This window comes from Pteropus medius, unplaced genomic scaffold (genome assembly GCF_902729225.1).
Source record: "Pteropus medius unplaced genomic scaffold, Ma_sr-lr_union100, whole genome shotgun sequence".
In the NCBI taxonomy this organism is placed as follows: domain Eukaryota; kingdom Metazoa; phylum Chordata; class Mammalia; order Chiroptera; family Pteropodidae; genus Pteropus; species Pteropus medius.
Window position 1 is genome coordinate 2,957,833 of NW_024342469.1, and position 18,750 is coordinate 2,976,582.

General features: G+C 46.7%; 1 protein-coding gene and 1 long non-coding RNA gene across 2 annotated transcripts in view; both read right to left on the reverse strand.

The window, feature by feature from the left end:
* LOC120602879 (uncharacterized) overlaps positions 1 to 4,612 on the reverse strand; it is a 28,202-nt gene extending 23,590 nt beyond the window's left edge. The window contains exon 1 of the long non-coding RNA XR_005652889.1: positions 3,709 to 4,612. This is a non-coding gene — a long non-coding RNA (uncharacterized LOC120602879). The remainder of the gene's footprint in view (positions 1 to 3,708) is intronic.
* ATXN10 (ataxin 10) overlaps positions 1 to 18,750 on the reverse strand; it is a 136,967-nt gene that overhangs the window by 24,559 nt on the left and 93,658 nt on the right. The window contains exon 10 of the mRNA XM_039863191.1: positions 4,620 to 4,683. Coding sequence (XP_039719125.1) covers positions 4,620 to 4,683 — 64 coding nt within the window. The remainder of the gene's footprint in view (positions 1 to 4,619; positions 4,684 to 18,750) is intronic.

The following is an 18,750-nucleotide window of genomic DNA, read 5'->3' on the forward strand; positions in this document are numbered from 1 at the left end:
ATGAACAGACTTCATAAAACAATAATATTTTATGGGGTTTCAGAAATAGAATTAAAACATACAACAGCAGCAGCATAAAAGCTGAAAAGTGCTAAAGGTGCTATAGGACCTGGGAAGAGGGTGAAGGTCTGAGAAACAGTCAACAGTGCTTAGTTCAGAATGCATGTCGTAATTTCCTAGGGGATTACTACCAAAATGGAAAAAATAATAAAGAACTTTTAAAGTAGAAAAAGACAGAAAATGAACTATAGAAAGCAAAAAAGAAAGACAAAATAGGAAAGACGAATAGAGGGGCTTAAGTATAAACAGATCAGTAATTACGTTAAATATAAATGGGCTAAATCCAATAGCTAAAAGACAAAGACTGTCAAACCAGATTAAAAGAAAACCCCCATTATATGCTGTTTATAAAGACATCTCAAATGCAGAAAGGTTGAAGATAAAAGGAATGAAGAGTTATACCATGGAAATATCAACCAAAAACAAGCTAGGGTAGCTACATTAACATTAGGCAAAAAAGACTTTAAGGCAAAAAGCATTTTTAGTGATAAAGAGGATCATTTTATAACAACATGGACACAGCTCAAGATCTACTGTGAACCTTTATCCAGTAACATTGCCTCAAAACATATAAAAGACAAATTTATACAACTAAAAGGAAAAATAGACAAATATATAATCATAGACTGATATCTTTAAATCTCTTTCTCTGTAACTGATAAAGCAAAGTAGACGAAAATATCAGTAGAAATCTAAGTTTTACAGACTTGGCTTATTGTGTGTGCGCGTGTGTGTGTGCCAGACCGCACTACTGGGAGAACAGACGTGCTTTTCAAGCACACAAAGAACATCTGCAAAAAACTGCCCAACACTGGGTCATAAAACAAGTCTCGATAAATTTCATAGGGCAGAGAACATCAAGTATGTGATCTCTGATCATAATGCATTTATACTAAAACACAGTCTCCAAAAGGTAACTAGAAAATTGCTATTTGTTTGGAAATTAAGAACTGGATTTCTAAATAATCCATAGGTCAAAGAAGAAACCATAATAGAAATCAGAAAACACTTTAAACGAATGGTAACAAAAATAATACATGCCATGGAGCTATAAAAGTACATAGAAAAGAATAAAAGCTAAAAATTAATAATCTTAAATAAATAGATATACCATGTTTGTGTGGGGTGGAAGACTCAGTATTGTTTAGATGTCAGTTCTCGTCAAAATGATTTTAGTTTATGCAATTTCAATGAATAACTCAATATGTGGGGGTTTTAAATTGTTCTTGGTGGTGGTGAGTTCATATCTGAGTGAGCATATGTATGCACATGCATGTGCACATTAGTATACAAACGTGTGTGTAGAATTTGGCAAACTGGTTCTAAAACTTTTATGCAAAAACAGAAATGACCGAAAATAGCCAGGACAGTCTTAAAAAAGAAGAGACTGTTGGCAGGGCTTACTCAACTAACATGAAGACGTGCTGGAAGGTGACAGTGCTGAAGACTACGGTCCCGGTGCAAGGACAGAGAGATCCACTGAGAAGGAAACGGAGGCCGACGAGGGACCTGCGCCCGTGTGGATGTTTCACTTGACAAAGGTGGCGCCACAGTGGACAGTGCGTGTTCTTTTCAATAACTACGTGAGGACGACTGAGTGTCCACGTGGGGAAAGACAGAAATAAGGCCCCTACCTCACGCTGCACACAAGGGGCAGCGTCAGGTAAATTACACACCTAACGCAAAGGACTGCAGGGCATTCGGAATATGGATCATCACTACGATCTGAGCATAGGAAAATAATTCTTTAACAAGATACACATCCAAACCACTAACCATAAAGGAAAAGTGACAAATTTGACGAAAACTGAAGAACTGTTAATCAAAAGAACTACAGAGAGTGACGCGTTAAGTCACAGAACAGAAGAAAAAAAGTATCGGCTACACATGTAGCTGACAACTTCTACCTAAAATGTATGAAGATCTATCACGAATACATCGTAAAGAGAAAACCCAATGAAAAAAAGGGCGAAAGGTCCGCTCAAGCACATTTTACGCGCGCACACACACTCATGTGAGATCCGAACGGCAAATGAACACTTGAGAAGACGCTTGTTCCCGACAGCAGGGCAGGCGATGGCAAAAGGGATCTGTCGTCTTAACTGCACAGGAGCACGAGGGGCGGGGAGGAGGAGGTGGCATACAAGCACAGAATCCTCAGGTCACGATAAAAGCAAACACGTAACGTCAGACTCTGATATACCAAGGAACGTCAGCGGAGCACGTTACTTAGATTTACAAAAGCAAATACAAGAGCGAAGAGAGGGAGCTGAAAAGCGGGGCGCGCAGAGGCAGAGATGGAACTGCCCCATTCGACACCTTTTGACATTACAACGAGCCGACACCGATGTGTTATTCTGATGAATAAAAATACAGGAAAACCAGCCCTGGAGGAGGGAAGCGGGAGGGGAGGAGGCACGGCCAGGGCAGCGCCCTTCTCTGGGGGACCTGCCCGCGAGCGGAGGGGAGCGGAGGGGAGCGTGGGCGCTGCTGGCGGGCTTTCACCCCAGCACCTGCATCAGGCCTCACCCGCGCGGGGGCTGGGAAGGCCCGGTTATGATTTATGGCTCACGTGGAAAATCGGAGTTCCCAGGCTAAAACGCACCCCCGTTTCTGATCATTCAACCCTTATTTCAGTATGTCTGTCATACATCTTTTGTGTATTTTATATGCCTTTGAAATCTGGCAGCTTTAATAAATAAAACTCTGAAGAATTACTCAATAGATGTAACACTAAACATGTAATTTTTTACCTTTTCTCGACAATTTAGAGGAGACTCTCGGAGTCTGCAATGCTTCACTATCATTATAAAAACCAGGATCTATATAGATTACCCGTATCAATTTCAATTCAGAACTCTGAATGATTTCTCTGCTACATGAACGAGTTACAGTGGTTTCTCTGTCCGTGTACTGTCCCCTCCCAGTGACTGTTGAGGAGGCAGTGTGGACAAGTGGCTAAGAACCCTGAGATTAAACTCCGGGTCTGACCTTCAGGACAAGTCACCGAGACTCTCAGTTTACCTGCACGCGGGGAGGGTGATCACACCGCTTCACGGCGCTGCCAGGAGCAGGTAAGGGCGCGTGTGTTTCTTGAAAGGAGCGAACAAACGAATGAATGAATGAACGAAAGACCGTCGGCCAGAGGGGCCTCCGGCCAGAGGGGCGGAGCGGAGGCCATCAGCAGGAGTCACACGCGCAGCCTCCTCATGGTTTGGTCTTTGCTAAAAGCCAAAGACCAGTGATCGGACCCTTTTTCACCAGAAGGTCAATTCAGGGAATACGAAAGTAAAACCGGGTGAATTTCTCTTCTCATAATAAATCACCTTTTTTTTTATCAGGAATTCAACATCTGTACCAGAATGTTCTACTGCTTTCCTGTGACAGGAAGCTTTCTCCTTTTTTTCCTTTCGTTTTTTGGAGCTAAATAATTTCAAAGCCCTGTAAGAAATACAGCCCGTGGCGACGGCCTACAGTGCAGTGGAGCAGCTCTGTTCTAACCCAAAGGAGAATCCTCCACGTGGCCCGGTCTGTCTTTTGCACCGAGCTTACAGCTTTGTGCTCTTTGAAATGAGATTTTTTTTCCTATTGCCAATCAGGCAAATGACAGTATCTTTAGCACAAATACGCATTTTTCCTTCTACTTACTTTGAAACACACGCTTTTCATCAGCTCCTCTTCTCTTGTAGACAGAAACCACAGTGAGGGGAATTTCATTTTAAAATGCCCCTCTTCCTCCTTCTTCTGTCCTGGGCTGGGATCCCCACTGTCCCCCAGAGGGTTACACTCTCCAGGTCCCTACAATGGTCTTCCCTGCCCCAGCCCACATGCCATTAGCACAAGGCCATGCAGGAGCCAGGGCAAGGAACGGGGCTGAGTTTGGCTGTCACCAGGAGAGGTCCTGACGTCAAACAGTTTCTCTCTCAAACCCACCAGGCTGCGTCTGGCCCCTGGTTCCACGGCACTGTCCTACGTCAGCTCCCACAGCACCACTACAAAGTACAGGGGATTCGTTTCAGCCCAGGTAAGGGCAAGCGTCAGAGGCCCCGGCTTCAGTCACCGAGGGTCACAGGACCAGGGCCTCTCAGAAACGAGAGTTTGATGCCATGAAACATCTCTCCCCACTGCTGGGTCTGAGTGCTCCTCACGCTTTCTATGTCCCAAACCACAGTTTAAACGGTTCTTCCACAAGACCGAGTGCTTAGAAACGTCCGAGCAAAAAAAATGTGAAACCGTTCACACTTGCTCCAGAGAACACGAACAGAGTCTGGAGAGGTGGCGCCGCGACCGTGCAGCACACACGGGGCCACGGATGAGCTGTCTGCGCCCCAGACTCTTAAAGCGCGTTTCAGCAGGACGGTTTACCTCGCAAACTTCAGCTCACCACACCGCACAGTTTGCACGAGCGACAGACAGTCCAGCAGCTACGTGAGAAAGCGGCAAACAAGCAAACGAACAAACAGGAACGCGCGCCAGCTACACGGCAAACGAACACGGGAAAGGCGCTTGGTGCGCTGAGGGCCCCGTGGCTCAGCGCAGCGATTCCAAGGCAAGGATACAGGGGTTCCTGTCGTCAGGGCTGCAGTTGTCCAGGATCAAGTGAATGGCGTCCATCTCGTTGACCTGGAGAGAAAGAAGACAAATTTACACACTGGAAACAGCCTGGGCAGCAGCAGAGATGACAGACGATCTGTTTCTCCTTTTCGATCTCCTTACTCATTGCTGTGATATCGTTTGTGCAATCACGTGAAACACCTACATCAAACCACAAAGATTTAACGACAGACACGTCAACAAAAAGTGGTACTTCTTTCCCCACTTTAATCAAAAATGTTGGGGCAACTGGGCAGCCACATAAACAAGGATGAAGTGGATCACACCCTAACACTGTTCCCGAGGATAAACTCCAAACGGATCTGAGCTTAAAGTTTACTAGTACTCGTAGTGAATTCTTTCTCTAAGCTAGGAGTAGGAAAAACTTTTCTAACTATGACTCAAAATCCGGAAGCAATATGGAACGGGTTTTAAAAGAAGTCAAAATGAAAACTGGAGAAATTATTTTTAAGATATCACAAAGGGTTAATATTTTAATAAAAAATTCTAAAAAGAGAAAAGACCAACAATCCAATGGAAAAATGGATGAATACATGAACAGAAACGGCACAGAAAAAAAGAAATGCAGGTGGACCGTAGAGATAACAGAATGTGCTCCACTCTTCGCAGAAAGAGAAGGGCGATTATCACACCGAGACTCTATCTTTCACCTGTCAGATGGCCAATGCCTAGTTCAGCAGCATCCGCAAGAGCACACTACCCAACGCAGGACCGAATCTCCTATTTAAATATACAGTAAACGGAGGCGAACCAACACATTCGGTCAACGTGTGTTCATAACACAGCCCCTGAAAACAACGCACAGATAAAATGATCGCTAGAGTCCACGTGTGAAGTAAATAGTGTGAGTCCACGTGTGAGCGACATGGGTGTGGTCCCTACCTGGAGACGAAGCCATCCTCAGACCTGCACTTGGTATAAGACTTTCTAAGGTGACATCAGCTGTATTTCTTTGATGACTAACGATGGGAAGCATCTTTTCAGGAGCTTATGAGCCATTCCCAAATCTTTTATGAAGTGCTGTTCAAGTATTTTGCCCATTTTACTAATTGGGCTGTTCTTTTTTATTGAGTAGCAAGAGTTCTTCACATAATTTGAAAATGAATGAGTCTTCTGCCGGATATATGGATCGCAAATATTTTCTCCTATACTGGGGCTTGCCTTTTCATTTTCTTAATAGTGTGCTTCAAAGAGCATAACTTTTCAATTGAGAGGAACGATTCGTCATTTTGTTCATGATTAGTGCTCTCTGTGTCCTAAGAAATCATTGCTGACCCCAACACATCCAGATTGTCTTGAGTTTTATGGTTCTGGGTTTTGGGTTTATTTCCATTATAAATCAACTTTTGAGTTTGGTGCCAGATTAAGGTTTGAGGTTCTTTTTATTTCCCGTAGGGATATGTAATTGCTCCAGTCATTTGTTGAAAAGGCCACCTTTTCCTCATTCAGTCTATTTCTAGACTCTCTACTCTGTTCTCCTGATATAAACACACCGTTACTATGCCAATACCACACTTTGCTCATCAGCTTTATCGTAAATCATGGAAGATGCAGTATAATCCTCCACCTTTTTTGGTTTTAACTGCTCTGGCTATTGTGCCGGTTTGCTAGGGCTGCCGAAACAAAGGACCACAACCGTGTGGCTCCAACTACAAAGCTCCGCCTCTCGCACGTCTGGCGGTCAGAAGTCCCGTCCAGGTGCTGGCTACCTGGTTCCTCCTAAGAGCCATTGTAGTCCATTTTGCAGCAGGTCCTCGAATAATGTCATTTCATTTAACACTGTTTCCTTATAATGTCAATGAGGAAAAAATCAATTCCTGTCTGTGTGGAGTCTGCATTCTTCCCGCGTCTTCGTGGGTTTTCTCTGGGGACTCTGGTTTCCCTCCACATCCCAAAGAAGTGAACCTCAGGTCGACTGTCGTGTCTAAATTGTCCCGATATGAGTAGGGAGGGAGAGAGTGCGCGCACGAGCGTGTAAGCCTTGTGATGGCACGGTGTCCTGTCCAGGGTGGGGTCCAGCCTGGTGCCCTGAACTACTAGGATGGGATCCAGCCACCTGGGACCCCGGGTAAGCAGGTTGGAGAGTAATTCTCTTACTACTAATCTTTTTAAAATGTATCTATGGCTTGCATTTATTTCAATGTTAGTATCAGAAGTGTTGTAGGTCTTTATCGAGAAGTCTGGTGATGCTCGGGGACCGGAAATATGCCGTAGGAACTTTCTCTTGTTTATGTCAACGAGCCTCGGGTCAAACTGGTTTCGTTGTACATTGCTTCACTTCAAGTCGCATTTTCCAAGAACTGATCAAGGACATTAAGTGAGAGCTTACTGTACGCCATTTCACGAGCAATGGAAGAATCTGACGACCATGCTCCACCTGCCATGTGGGCAACTGTTCTCACATGTTTGACTTCTATATAAGAAAAACCACCAAATACGTTGCTATTATGATTGCTTCAAAGACTCGATTTTATTTTAAATAAATTAAGAAGTGAGGATAAAGGTATTTTATGTCGACCCACACAGTTGACTGCCCGAGAATCAGGTTTCCGTGCAACGACATTCTCCTTCGCCCTGCAAGACAGCCTTCAGCATCTCTCAGAGCGCAACAAATGGTGACAAATTCTCTAAACTCTTGTATTTGTCTGGATATGTCTGTGTTTTGCCCTCATCAATTTTGAAGGCTATTTTGGCCAGACAGTTCTAGATAGACAGTTTTCTTCTAGCGTTTTAAAGATGTCATTTCGCTGGTTCCTGTTAAGCATCATTTCTGAAGAGAAGCCTGCTGTCACTTACCTTTGTTAGAGTCACAACACAACAGGAAAGATTAACCCAAACCAAAAACTGGTTCCTAGTGATTACCGCCAGAATAAGAAAATTCCAGAAACACTGATGAAGGAAAAAAGATATCAATTTTAAAAAGAAGAGTGAAAAAGCTGTAAAAAACATAGGTAAAATAATAAAATATTATAAACTTTATGAAAAAAATTGAAAATCTAGATGGAATAGATATTTCAGAAAAGTAGAAAACTGACACAATGAATAAAAAGTTTGAATAAAATAATTTAAATATTTCAATTTAAGTAACTTAAAGATACAAAAATGACGACTGACAAAAATGACAGCTCTCCAAGTGGGCATCACCAAATTGTAAAGGACTAGATATCTCATCTGTCGTGTACATAAGCTGTTCCAAAACAACAGAAAAAGAGGAAACCTTTCCCAACTCATTTTACGAAGCTGCCATGACTTGGTTCCATAACCAGGATAAGGCAGACACGTAAGAAAATTTCAGGCCCGTTTGATTTATGAACACAGACCCTCTTGTCCCTGAAAAATCATAAAAATATTAGATTAACTAAACATACTAAAAAATTCACCATGATTTAATGGAGATCAGAAAATCTACAGTACAGTTATCCTCATTAATGTACTAATAATTACCTCTTATCACAGAAAAAAGGATCGGTTTAAGCACCTATTGATGATTTTAATTCTCAGAAAACTAGAGAACTTTTTTAACTTGAAAAAGGCTATGTGCCAAAAACCTATAACAAATATCGCACCTAAGAGAAAATTTAAATAGATCCCAAGATGAGAAAAAAACCAAGGACACTGTCACTGGCTCCTTACACTGATGCAGAACGATACACTCAATGAAATCCTGCAGTTTAGAAAGGTCTTGTTTGGAGCATTCTGTCGCTGGACGACAAAGCTGCTCAGGACCTCCAAGGGGAGCTGGAGCAATGTGCAAAGTGTCTCGGTCTCACCAGCAGAACAGAAGCAGCAGGAACGACAGTGAAGGAAAGCAATAGGCTGGTTCAGATGAAAGATGAGGGATTTTTTGTCGTTAGGAGGAAAAGCTGACATCTTAGAGCAGTAGTCCCCAACCTTTGTGGCACCAGGGACCGGGGCACCTTGAGAATCTAGTGCCTGAGGATCTGAGGCGGAGCTGAGGCGGTGATGCTGGTGCTGGGGAGCGGCTGCAGATCCAGGTGAAGCTTCGCTCTCTGGCCCGCCATTCTCCTCCTGCTGTGTGGCCCGGTTCCAAACAGGCCATTGACCTATACCGGTCTGTGGCCCGGGGGGTTGGGGATCCCCGTCTTAGAGGACAGAGTACCCAGATATAAAAGAGGAAACAATTATCTAAAAGATCAGGATAAAACGATCTAAACAGAAATGAAAATTGCACCTAGTCCTAAGTGCTATTAAAGCGACTTTTAGGAAAGGGGTAAATGTTTTATTTGTTACTAGAACAGGAACTGTGACTGGGGCCTACAAAACCCAGGAGGAGAGAAGCATGGTCTTGGCTCCCTGGAATCACTCATGCAAAGGAGAGCGGGATCCGAGCAGTTAGTGAGAGACTGCCCCCAAATGCCGGAGGCCACCAACTCCCCACGACCCGAAGTCCTGGCGAAGGAGGAATCAAGACTTTTCCAACAACCCCCTTGTCCACGGTGTCACATTTCCGTCTATGGCCTGCTACCTGGCAACAGATCCTAAGTGCTACTTTCTGGGGGACACGCTTCTGTTAAGTAAGTATTAGAGGATGGGACTGGCTTATTTTCTAACTTTGCTGTAAGGGGCAGGGTGGGGGAGGCAGTGCTTTGATAAACCTGTGCCCCGTTGACCTTTTTTAATTTTAAGGAGCGAGGCACATTAGTGACTTGGTATTGGGGCTTGTGAATCCTCAAGATGCCGAGAGGAGTTGCAGCTGTCAGAAGAACCTGATGAGGGGGCTCGGGGCGCCCTGGTGGGGATAAGGCAGAGTAGGGACGGTAGGACGCATTGTGTGCTTCAATTTCTTTGAATTTTAACTCACCCAGGCAGAGAATGACTCAAATGTCTTTGGACTTTAATTTAAAATGAAATGTAATCTTTGGATTTTAATATTTCCCTGGGAATTTGATAATGAGATAGAATTAATATTCAAATACAGAGTATCTCTTGTGGGCATTGTATTATCCCAGCGAATTCAGGCCTTCCACTAGAGTATGGTAACATGGAATGAATTTTCTGCCTTGAGGTCAAAGTGATTTGGGGGTTAATTTGATTCATTAACTTAAGAGTCTTGTGGGCGCACAATCTCCACTCCCCTCCGGTGGTCCAGCAGGAAGAAAGCAGCGCGGGCGAGAGAGGCGAGAACGGCCCCATAAAGGTGGGAGCAGCGCGGTCCTGAGAACTAAGCTTCTCTCTAAAGGGACACGCCCCTGGCCCACCACAGCGGCAGGAGACCCTTCCCCTTCCCGCATGCTGTGGAGCGTGCGGTATGAACATGACAGTCCCTGGCTGTCCTTCCCAGGGCGTGACCCTCAGGTTACGGGGTCCGGCTGTATGAGGTCCATGGTGTACAGAGCAGCTGTTTGTCTGACTCCTACTAGACTCTGGGGTCCTCAAGTGCGTGAAACACATTTCGCTCATTCTCGCATCCCTTGCCTTGCCCTCAGATGTCAATAACTATTTGCAGAAAAAGAATGTGTGTGAAGGGGGAGGGGGAAGAGAAGGGGGAAGTGAGAGTGCATGAGCAAGAAATGAGCGAACAAAAAATACATATTCACAGATGGTAATTCTTATAAAGAAAAAAATAGAGAGTGACAGGGAGGCTCTATTTCAGACAGGGGGGTCAGGTAAGACTCTAAGAAACGAGCCCTGGGTCATGCAGATGGGACAGAGACGAAGATCCAGGGGAAACCAAAACCAGCGAAGGTAAAGGGAACTAGGAGGGGCAGAGTCCCAGGTGAAAGAGGTGCCTCAGGGACAGGAAGCCAGTAGCACGGCCATGAGCAGGGAGGTGAGCCCGACCCCAGGGCGCGGTTCCCAGCGTGGTGCCTGGAGCAGAGCCACACATCACCTGGGAACCTGCTCTTCAGACACACGAATTCCTGGGCCCAGCCCCAGGCCTGCTTAATCAGAAACTCTGAATTAGGGGCCAAGTCCAGCAGACAGCGTCTGAACATGCCCTTCAGATGATGATGAGGAGCTACATTTTACAACTTGCTGGTTCTCAGTCTTTCCGGTGAACCGGAATCCCTTGGGGAGCGTTCGAAACTAGCCACACCCTAAGCCCCACCTCAAAAAACTCAATGGAGATCGAATCTCGGAGGCGATGGTCCAGGCGCACATACACATCTGCATGTATGTATTTTAAAAACTCCCGAGGTGATTCAGTAGGGTTGAATATAGTCTTGAAGGTGAGGAAAATAATTTAGATTTTTTCCTAGGTATAAAATGAGCCACTGATGATTTGATGCAGGTGAATGAAATAACTCAATCTGGATTTCTAAGAAGGTGACCTGACTGCCACATAAACAACCACCTGGGAGGGAGCAAGAGTGGCACCAGAAAGCCCTGTAGGAAGCACTGCAGTCACAGGCCAGGACCACTGTGGTGGCAGTGGGGACTCAAGAAGCAGGCTGAGTGAGATGCAGTTTAAGAGCACATCGGACAGGACGTGCTTTCTAGAATGCTGGCTGGTAAGAGAAAGAGGGCTCAAAGGTTCAATCTCAGTTTCTGGTGAGCTGACGGGGGTGGCATTGCCTATGAGAGAGAAGACCTGAGCCCCTCGGTCCCGCTATGCTTGGGGCAAAGGGGCCGAGCAGCAGAGGAGAACCAGGAAAGGTGAGTTTCGCAGCCGATGAGAATGAGTCCATTTCAGCGTGAGATCTCACCACGGACCCGGCTCAAAGTCTGGGATCTGGCTCCTTCCTCAGGGGCCAAGCCCCAACCCTGAGATGGGGACACGTCCAACCCAGGCAGATCTTCAGTCGTCCTTCCCGCCCCCCAACTTGTAGGTATTAAGCACATACATATTTTTTTAAATAGAGTCATCTTGATATTACATATGTATACATATGCTATTTTATATTTTTCCATATAATAAAAATTCTTTGAAAATGTGATTTTTTAAATGGTGTATACAATTCCATCACCACAACCTACCTTATTTAACCTTCCCTTTCGGGACATTTAAATCATTTCTAAATTTTAACCAACAATATAATGAACATCCATATATATAATAGTTTTACTATATCACTGATTATTTCCTTTGGAGAAATTTCCAAAAGAATTCCCGCAAGAAAAAATATAAACATCTTTAAATCTCTTTGATACACATTGCCAAACTGCCCCAAAAGGTTTCTTCCAATTCACCCCCCTCAGAACTGCCTACTCACTGCATCCTCCCAAGAAGTGCACACATTTTTAAAAGCTGCTTTTTAATAATAAACAAAAAACGTAATCTGAGGGCTTTTCTTTGTCTTTTATTATTAGAGGCTGCGCATTTTCCCGCCTAAGTTTTGCAGCTTAAGGTTTTAGGAGCTAAAGGCCTTTGACGGTAAAGTTTTGCTGACCAGCTATAATGTGTCAGAGCTGCTCTCGGAGCAGGCTCTGAAACGTCGGTCAGGAGGAACCGGCCGTTCTCCCAACAGGTGACAGGTGTGCAGGCGGGAAAGATGATAACCAACGGCACAAACCTTCGCCCAGCTGCCACCGACGATGAGACAGTGCAGAGCCTCAGTGCCACCATCGGCGAAGGGCTGACAGTGCCAGTCCAGGGACACAGCAAGGGCCAAGGACGGACCCAGACTTGTTCAGGGACTGTGTCCCACGGGTAACCTTGCCCTCCAAGTCCTTGCAAGGCTGAACACTCTGGGAAAGATGAGCAAGTCAAAAATGAACCTGTAACAGCTATGAAAACAGGTGCACTCAGAAAAGAATTCACGGGGAAGAAGGACGCTACGATCTGCCCTAAAACTCACGGGCTGAAGGCGCAGTGTTCTCAAAGTGTTTACGGAAAAACAAAGACGCTTTTCAGGGACAGAAAGACTGAGACTCTTACAGTACCCAGTAGTACAAAGAACAATGTGATTAATAAAAATGTTTTAAGTTCAACTACGAAATTCCAGGAAGATGAACAACCAACTTTTTTTAGCAAGCATCTGCATCTGAATTCAGTGCAATTTTCTCATGAATTCTTCACCCAGCAGATAAAATCTCTGTTTAAATAATGAATACAACTAGCTGGCTTTAAAGACGCTTACTATATTCTGCTCACCGGACTGAAAAAAAGGAATTGTTTTTAAGTGAGGACGAAACGGCTCATGCATGGTAGAAACTCAGTGAGTATCTGGTGGATGAATGAACAAACGTTAAGTCACCGCACAGCTACAAATGCACCTGCTTCCACACTGGCCAATTTCAACCACCTTCTAGACCCCTCAGGGCTGGGTGTCACAAAGGTATTTTCCACTGAGTTGGAATGCAAAACATCTCTAGGAGTTTGGTTCAGGACAGTGAGGCTCAAAGTCACCAAGCGTATCCCTCCTGCAGGACTGTGCCACACCTGGCACACACCACTGTCCCCAACTCCCAGTCCCTCAACTTCTTCAGACTTCAACACAACCAGGACCAGGACCGTAGCAATGCCACCCGCTCAGGCACGTGAACTCAGATGAGTCTCCTGGGTCTCGTACAAAAACAGGCAGAAACCTCTCCTGCAAAGCAGAGGGTGGCGTTTATTAAGTGGATGGTAGGAAAAAGACAACGGCACACACGATGGCTTCTAGAAAGTGGCAGACATTCGTAACATCTGATTTAAATGGCAGACATTCGTAACATCTGATTTCTCCTTCTCCTTATGGCATTTTTGCTGCATTCTTTGTAAAGAACTTTAGCTGAATCATAAAAAAGTAAAAGCACAGTGTTATTTTTTCCATTATTGCCATTTCTTTAAGACAGTTTAATTAAGCAAAATGTCAAAAGCTGACCAGTGAAATATTTGAAGAGCTACATGAGACCTGTTTTTAAAATATGAATCAAAAAGCAAACTTATGCCCAATGGCCCCGAGTGCACACGACCTGGGCCCCCTCCACCCCGCGGCGCCCCTAAGCAGGGTGCCACAGGACCTGACTTGAGCGCAAGGAACGCCAGAAAGGGCTCGGCACGCCGCGTCCGCGCAGAAAAAACGGCAGCTCGGAAAAGCTGTCGTGGCGTCTACACAAACACGCAGAGCCACACGCAGGCAAAAATAACACGTACGGCAAGGTTTTAAAAATGTGCACCCCACCTCTGTGCTCAGGGCTGAGTCCCACCCGTAACGCATCATCTGCGACGTCGTGCTTCAGGGCCTGAACAAACAGAGCGCTGTCCAGAACACATTCAGTCTTTAATTTTTAACCCGTGGACGAATGTCAACTGCCCGTTGTGTTAGGATGAGCCCCGTGCCCCTAAGAAATACAGCCATGGAAACTGCTGAACGACGAAGCCATGACGCTAAGACAAAGACCCGCAGAGCGCGAGGACACACACGCACGTCCACGGTCGGCACCGGATTCACGCCACGCGCGGACCCTTGGGAGGAGTGTCGCACGTGTGTGGGCACAGCTGTGAGGAGGGCCAGGCCTCCGCGTGGCCCTGCTCTGAGCACAGGCGAACCTGGGGGGAGCCGACTTCCCGTCCTCTCCCCGGCCTGTCACCCACGGTTCCTGATGGACTGGCGGAAAGCCCGTCGCAGCCTCTGAAGGGCATCCCGTGGACTCTCCACTGTCACCATGAGGGGAACAGGTCTGTGAATAAAGACGACACCCAATTGTCACAAACGTCATTGGCTCTGCCAGCGAATGGGACACGGAAGAGGAAGGGAACACACATCAATTATGCCAACGTGTTCTACGCACAAACCCGGTGCTCGCGACGGCTCTGAGAGGCAGGAATCAGCATCCTTGTCACCTGGATGAAGAAAATGAGGCTGGTCAGGGCCCACCAACTCACTCTCGGTGGTAGGCCTGAGCGGGCGGCAAAGCCAGGGTCTGTTCAATTTAAAAATTCGTGCTTTTTAAAATTACACCATACAAACTGCAAGAGGATATTTCTGGTCTTCAGAAAGAGATAATGGCTGAGATAACATTAACTGTGCTGGAAGACGTCACAGTGTAGTCGAAGGTGCTCGGAATTGAGAAGGGGCGATGAAGGGGCCAATGGGACAGACTTGGATGGCGAGAGGGCAGGCCCTGGTCCGAGAAGTAGTCAGGGACAAGGGGACCGTGTGCCATCGGCCTCCAGTACTAAGCTGTCCAGTCCCGACCCGCAGGACAGGCCTCTGGCCCTGTCTCCTTACCCTCGGCAAAAGGCGGGAACACAGTGTCATTTCCAGGTCCTTTCTCCATGACTGATTTCTCTGTCTGTAACACCTGAACCCCTGAAAACTCTTTAGCCTACAACTATTTATTCATTTGACAAACTTTTAAAAGAAAGCTACTTCGTGACAGATCCTCTGTTGGGGACTAAAGGGTAAACAGACACATTTATTGCTCTTGAAAGTCAGAATGGTGGGGGACAGGAAGAGAGAGGCTGCAGAGACGACCAGAAAACTTCACGAATATCCCATCCAGAGCTGAGGAAACGTGAAGCGCCACGGGGGCGTCACGGGGGCGTCACAGGAGCGCCACCAGGAGTGCCACGGGAACACAGACAGGAACGCATGCAACCAGGCCAGGGCGGGGCCTACCGTGGGAGGCCTGGAAGGCCAAGTTCATGAGTTTATCTGCTGTCCTGACGGCACCAGAAAGATCTTATATGGAGATTTGTTTCAGGACACATACATACACGTTATTTTAAAATTTAACTTACTAAAGTGCACAGATATTAAATGTGCAGCTTAGAGAAGTTTTATATACGTATGCACACGGGCAACCACCACCTAGACCAAGATGACAGAACATCCCAGCACCCAGAGGCTCCCGTGCGTCCCCCGGCAGTTGGGAACCCCTGATGGTAACAAGCACTCTAGCCTCTGTCATCTCAGGTGACTTCTGGCGCCTCTGGGATGCGGGTAAACGGGGCCATACGGCATGCCGTCTCGCGTGTCTGGTCTCCCGCCCGACATAATGCTGCGCATCACGCAGCTCGTCCCCTCCACTGCTGCGTCTCAGCCCAGTGTGGACACGCCATGGTGCATTCGCGCGGCACACTCCGTGTCTCCGGCTCTTCGGCTACTATGAACAAGGCTGCTGTGAACATCCGCGCACATGGCTCTTGGTGGACACAAGCACCCGTTTCTACTGGGTCTGTAACTGGTTTAGGGAAACATTAAGATCAATAGCAACGAGACTATCTGGTTATCCTTCTACTGAAAATGCTGAGTGATGTAACCTGGACTGAGACAAGGCAAGCAGGTCTTGGTCATTAAGAATAAAAGACTAAACACAAGATCTTTTGTTTTAATAGGACAGATGAGTTATGGGATCATGAAAGTTTCCAAGATGTAGGTCATTTACCATCTATAAGCTAAACCAGGGCGACAGGACCCAGTCTCAACCCTCCTGAGTGCGCAGGTTTATGTTGTGACAAATGTGGGAGACTGTCCCTTTGAGCGCTCTTCCGGCCCCACCCTCTTTCTTCTCTCCCTCGGGGCCTCTGACAGAATGTTAGGCCGTCTATCCCGGTCCCACGTGTCCCCGTCAAATTGTTTCCTGGTCTACTCGCCTTCTGCTGTTTGGACTGGATAATTTCGATTTCATCGTCCAGTTTACTGACTGTCCCCCTCCGTCCTCTCCATTGCGCTACGGCATCCACCAACTGAGTTTTTAAATTTTATTTCAGGAGACTGTATTTTTCAGCCCTGAAATTTCCGTTGGCTTTTTTTTAAAATTTCTACTTCTTTGCTGAGATTTTCTACTGCATATGTTTCAAGTTTTCATAGCTGCTCACTGGAGCACTTTTAAGAATGATGCTTTAGAATCCCTGTCAGCTCCAACATCTGTGTCATCCAGGGGTTGGCATCTGTTGACGGCCTTTTATCATTCACGCTGAGATTTTCTTGGTATAACACAGGATTTTTAATTGTTCTCAAAACATTTGGGGTATAATGTTATAAGACGGTGGATCTTAAGTAAACTAAACCTCCTGTCTGAGCTGGCCTCCTCTATCGCCATGACAGCGGGGAAGGGGGGTCGTGATGCTGCCACATGGGGGCGAAGGTCCAGGTCCCCCGCTCAGCCTCCTTTGACACCCAAGGGGTGAGGGGTGGGGGGGTGCCTCCTCACTGCTGGGCAGAAGGTCAAACCCCAGTTTTATACCCATCTTTCTTGAACAGGTGGAAGTTCCGGTTTCCCACGCGGCCTCCGCTAACGACCGGCAGTGCGGGGGAGCGAGGGTACCTTGTTACTGGTGAGCGGGGCGGCGGGGGAAGGTCCTGGCTCCCCACCCGTCTCCTCTGGCACCACCCAGTGCAGATGAGGGGCACGTCCTGATACCCAAGTGAAGCTTTAAGTCTAGGCTCCCCCTGGCCTTAGCTGACGAGGGGGGCTACATTTCTCCCGGGGTGTCTGTCTGAAGCAGGGCCGTGACTGTCTGAAAGCCTGTCTTGCTAAGCTGCCTCCTTCTTGGTCCTTCCGGCAGGCTTCCGTTGGGTTTTTTTTCTGTCAGCACCCATGGGAGGTCCTGGGTTGACGGCTTCTCGAACATCCAGTCTGAGCTGTGAGGTGAACAGGAAACCCAGGGAACTCACCCTTGGGCTGTGTCCGGAGTCCCGAGGTCCCTAGGCAGGCTGCCGGCTTCTCCCCACCTCTGGGTCTTGTCGCGTTTGTCCTACATACCGGTTCCGGGATTTTCAGGAATACGGAGACGTGCATCTACACCGTCTCCATCCAGAACCAGCACCGCGGAGACCCAGAGCCAGAAGCGCCAGCCCCAGTATTTTGTTCTTAAGAAGCCAAAAGATTTCCATTAGGAGACAGAGAAGCAAGTTGATGACCCAGGTTTAGATTTCAGCGGAAACATCAGAACTCGCTTGTGCAACCAACAACAACCGCAGTTCGCATTCACTCGGGCTTGGCCCGCCCCGCTCACGCTACGTGGATGATCTGACCTGACGCTCCCCGGATGCCCAAGGTAGGACTTCCTGTCGTCCCGTTTCTGAGGGGGAACGCGAGGTCGCTCCCTGGGCCACGGTAGGGCCAGGGCTTGGGCCGAGATCTGTCCGACCCTGGAACTGGGGCCCCCACCCGCCACTCAGCATAACGCCTCCACCACGAGCCTAAAACGAGCAGCTTTACTCACACAAGGCTCTGTCTTCAAAACACACGGCCCAACACCGGCTAATCAGCAACAGCTTCAAACTACAGTCTGCCCTTTTACCTATTCAAAGTATTTTAGTTGGAATTTCATGAATTTGGAACACTACAGACATTAAAAGTCATAGATAATATTAAGCTTAGATTTTTAAAGGTTATGCCCCGACTGGTAAAATTGCTCAAGCGTATTTTCCCACTTCACCTTTTTTTATCAGCCAAACATACTGCTAATTACTAAATATTCTAAAAATGAAAGTTCTAGGAGAATGATACGTATTCACATACAGCACAAGTGATTTTTCCTTTGTATTTTTCAAAACGTATATATGAATTTTATTAATCTGTGCCAGATCACAAACTACAGATTTCGAGTCTTAGTTTTCTCATCTGAAATTACACAAAACAATCCTGAATTGATCACTTTACATCCTATGTGCTCTTAGGTATAAATATTTTTGACACAGTTATCTGCCAAAGGGCGAGCTTCATAGGAAAAAGGACATAAACACCATAGGAAACGAAAGATTCCTCCAGACAACCTGAAGTCCCTGTCAGTGGTCACAGCGATGGAGGTTTTTCTCCTGCTCTTAAAATGAAACAAAACAAAACACACAGCCCACTTTCTTCCAGCCCATCTTTAGTCTTCTGAATTTTACTCTGGAATCTTAGACAGTCAGAACCGGAAAGGGCCTCAGGTGATGACATGTCCGCCTTCGGTGGGGGCTGTGAAAGGAGTTATCCCGACCGAGGGCGACAGCAACATGGAAGCTCCGACCCTGACCGAGGTTCTGCTGAGCTTTACACAGTGAAGACCTTCCACGTAGCTTGACGAGAACAGCTAACACCGCTGAGCACGCACTCCACCTGCGACGGCCTAGGCCGAGATGCTCCAGCGCACCTGCACGAAGCGCCGCCACCACACTCACGCAGTGTGTTCCACTGGAACGCAAGGCCCGCAGGGGCAGCTGTCTGCGTCTATGCTGCTCACTGCCATACTTCCCA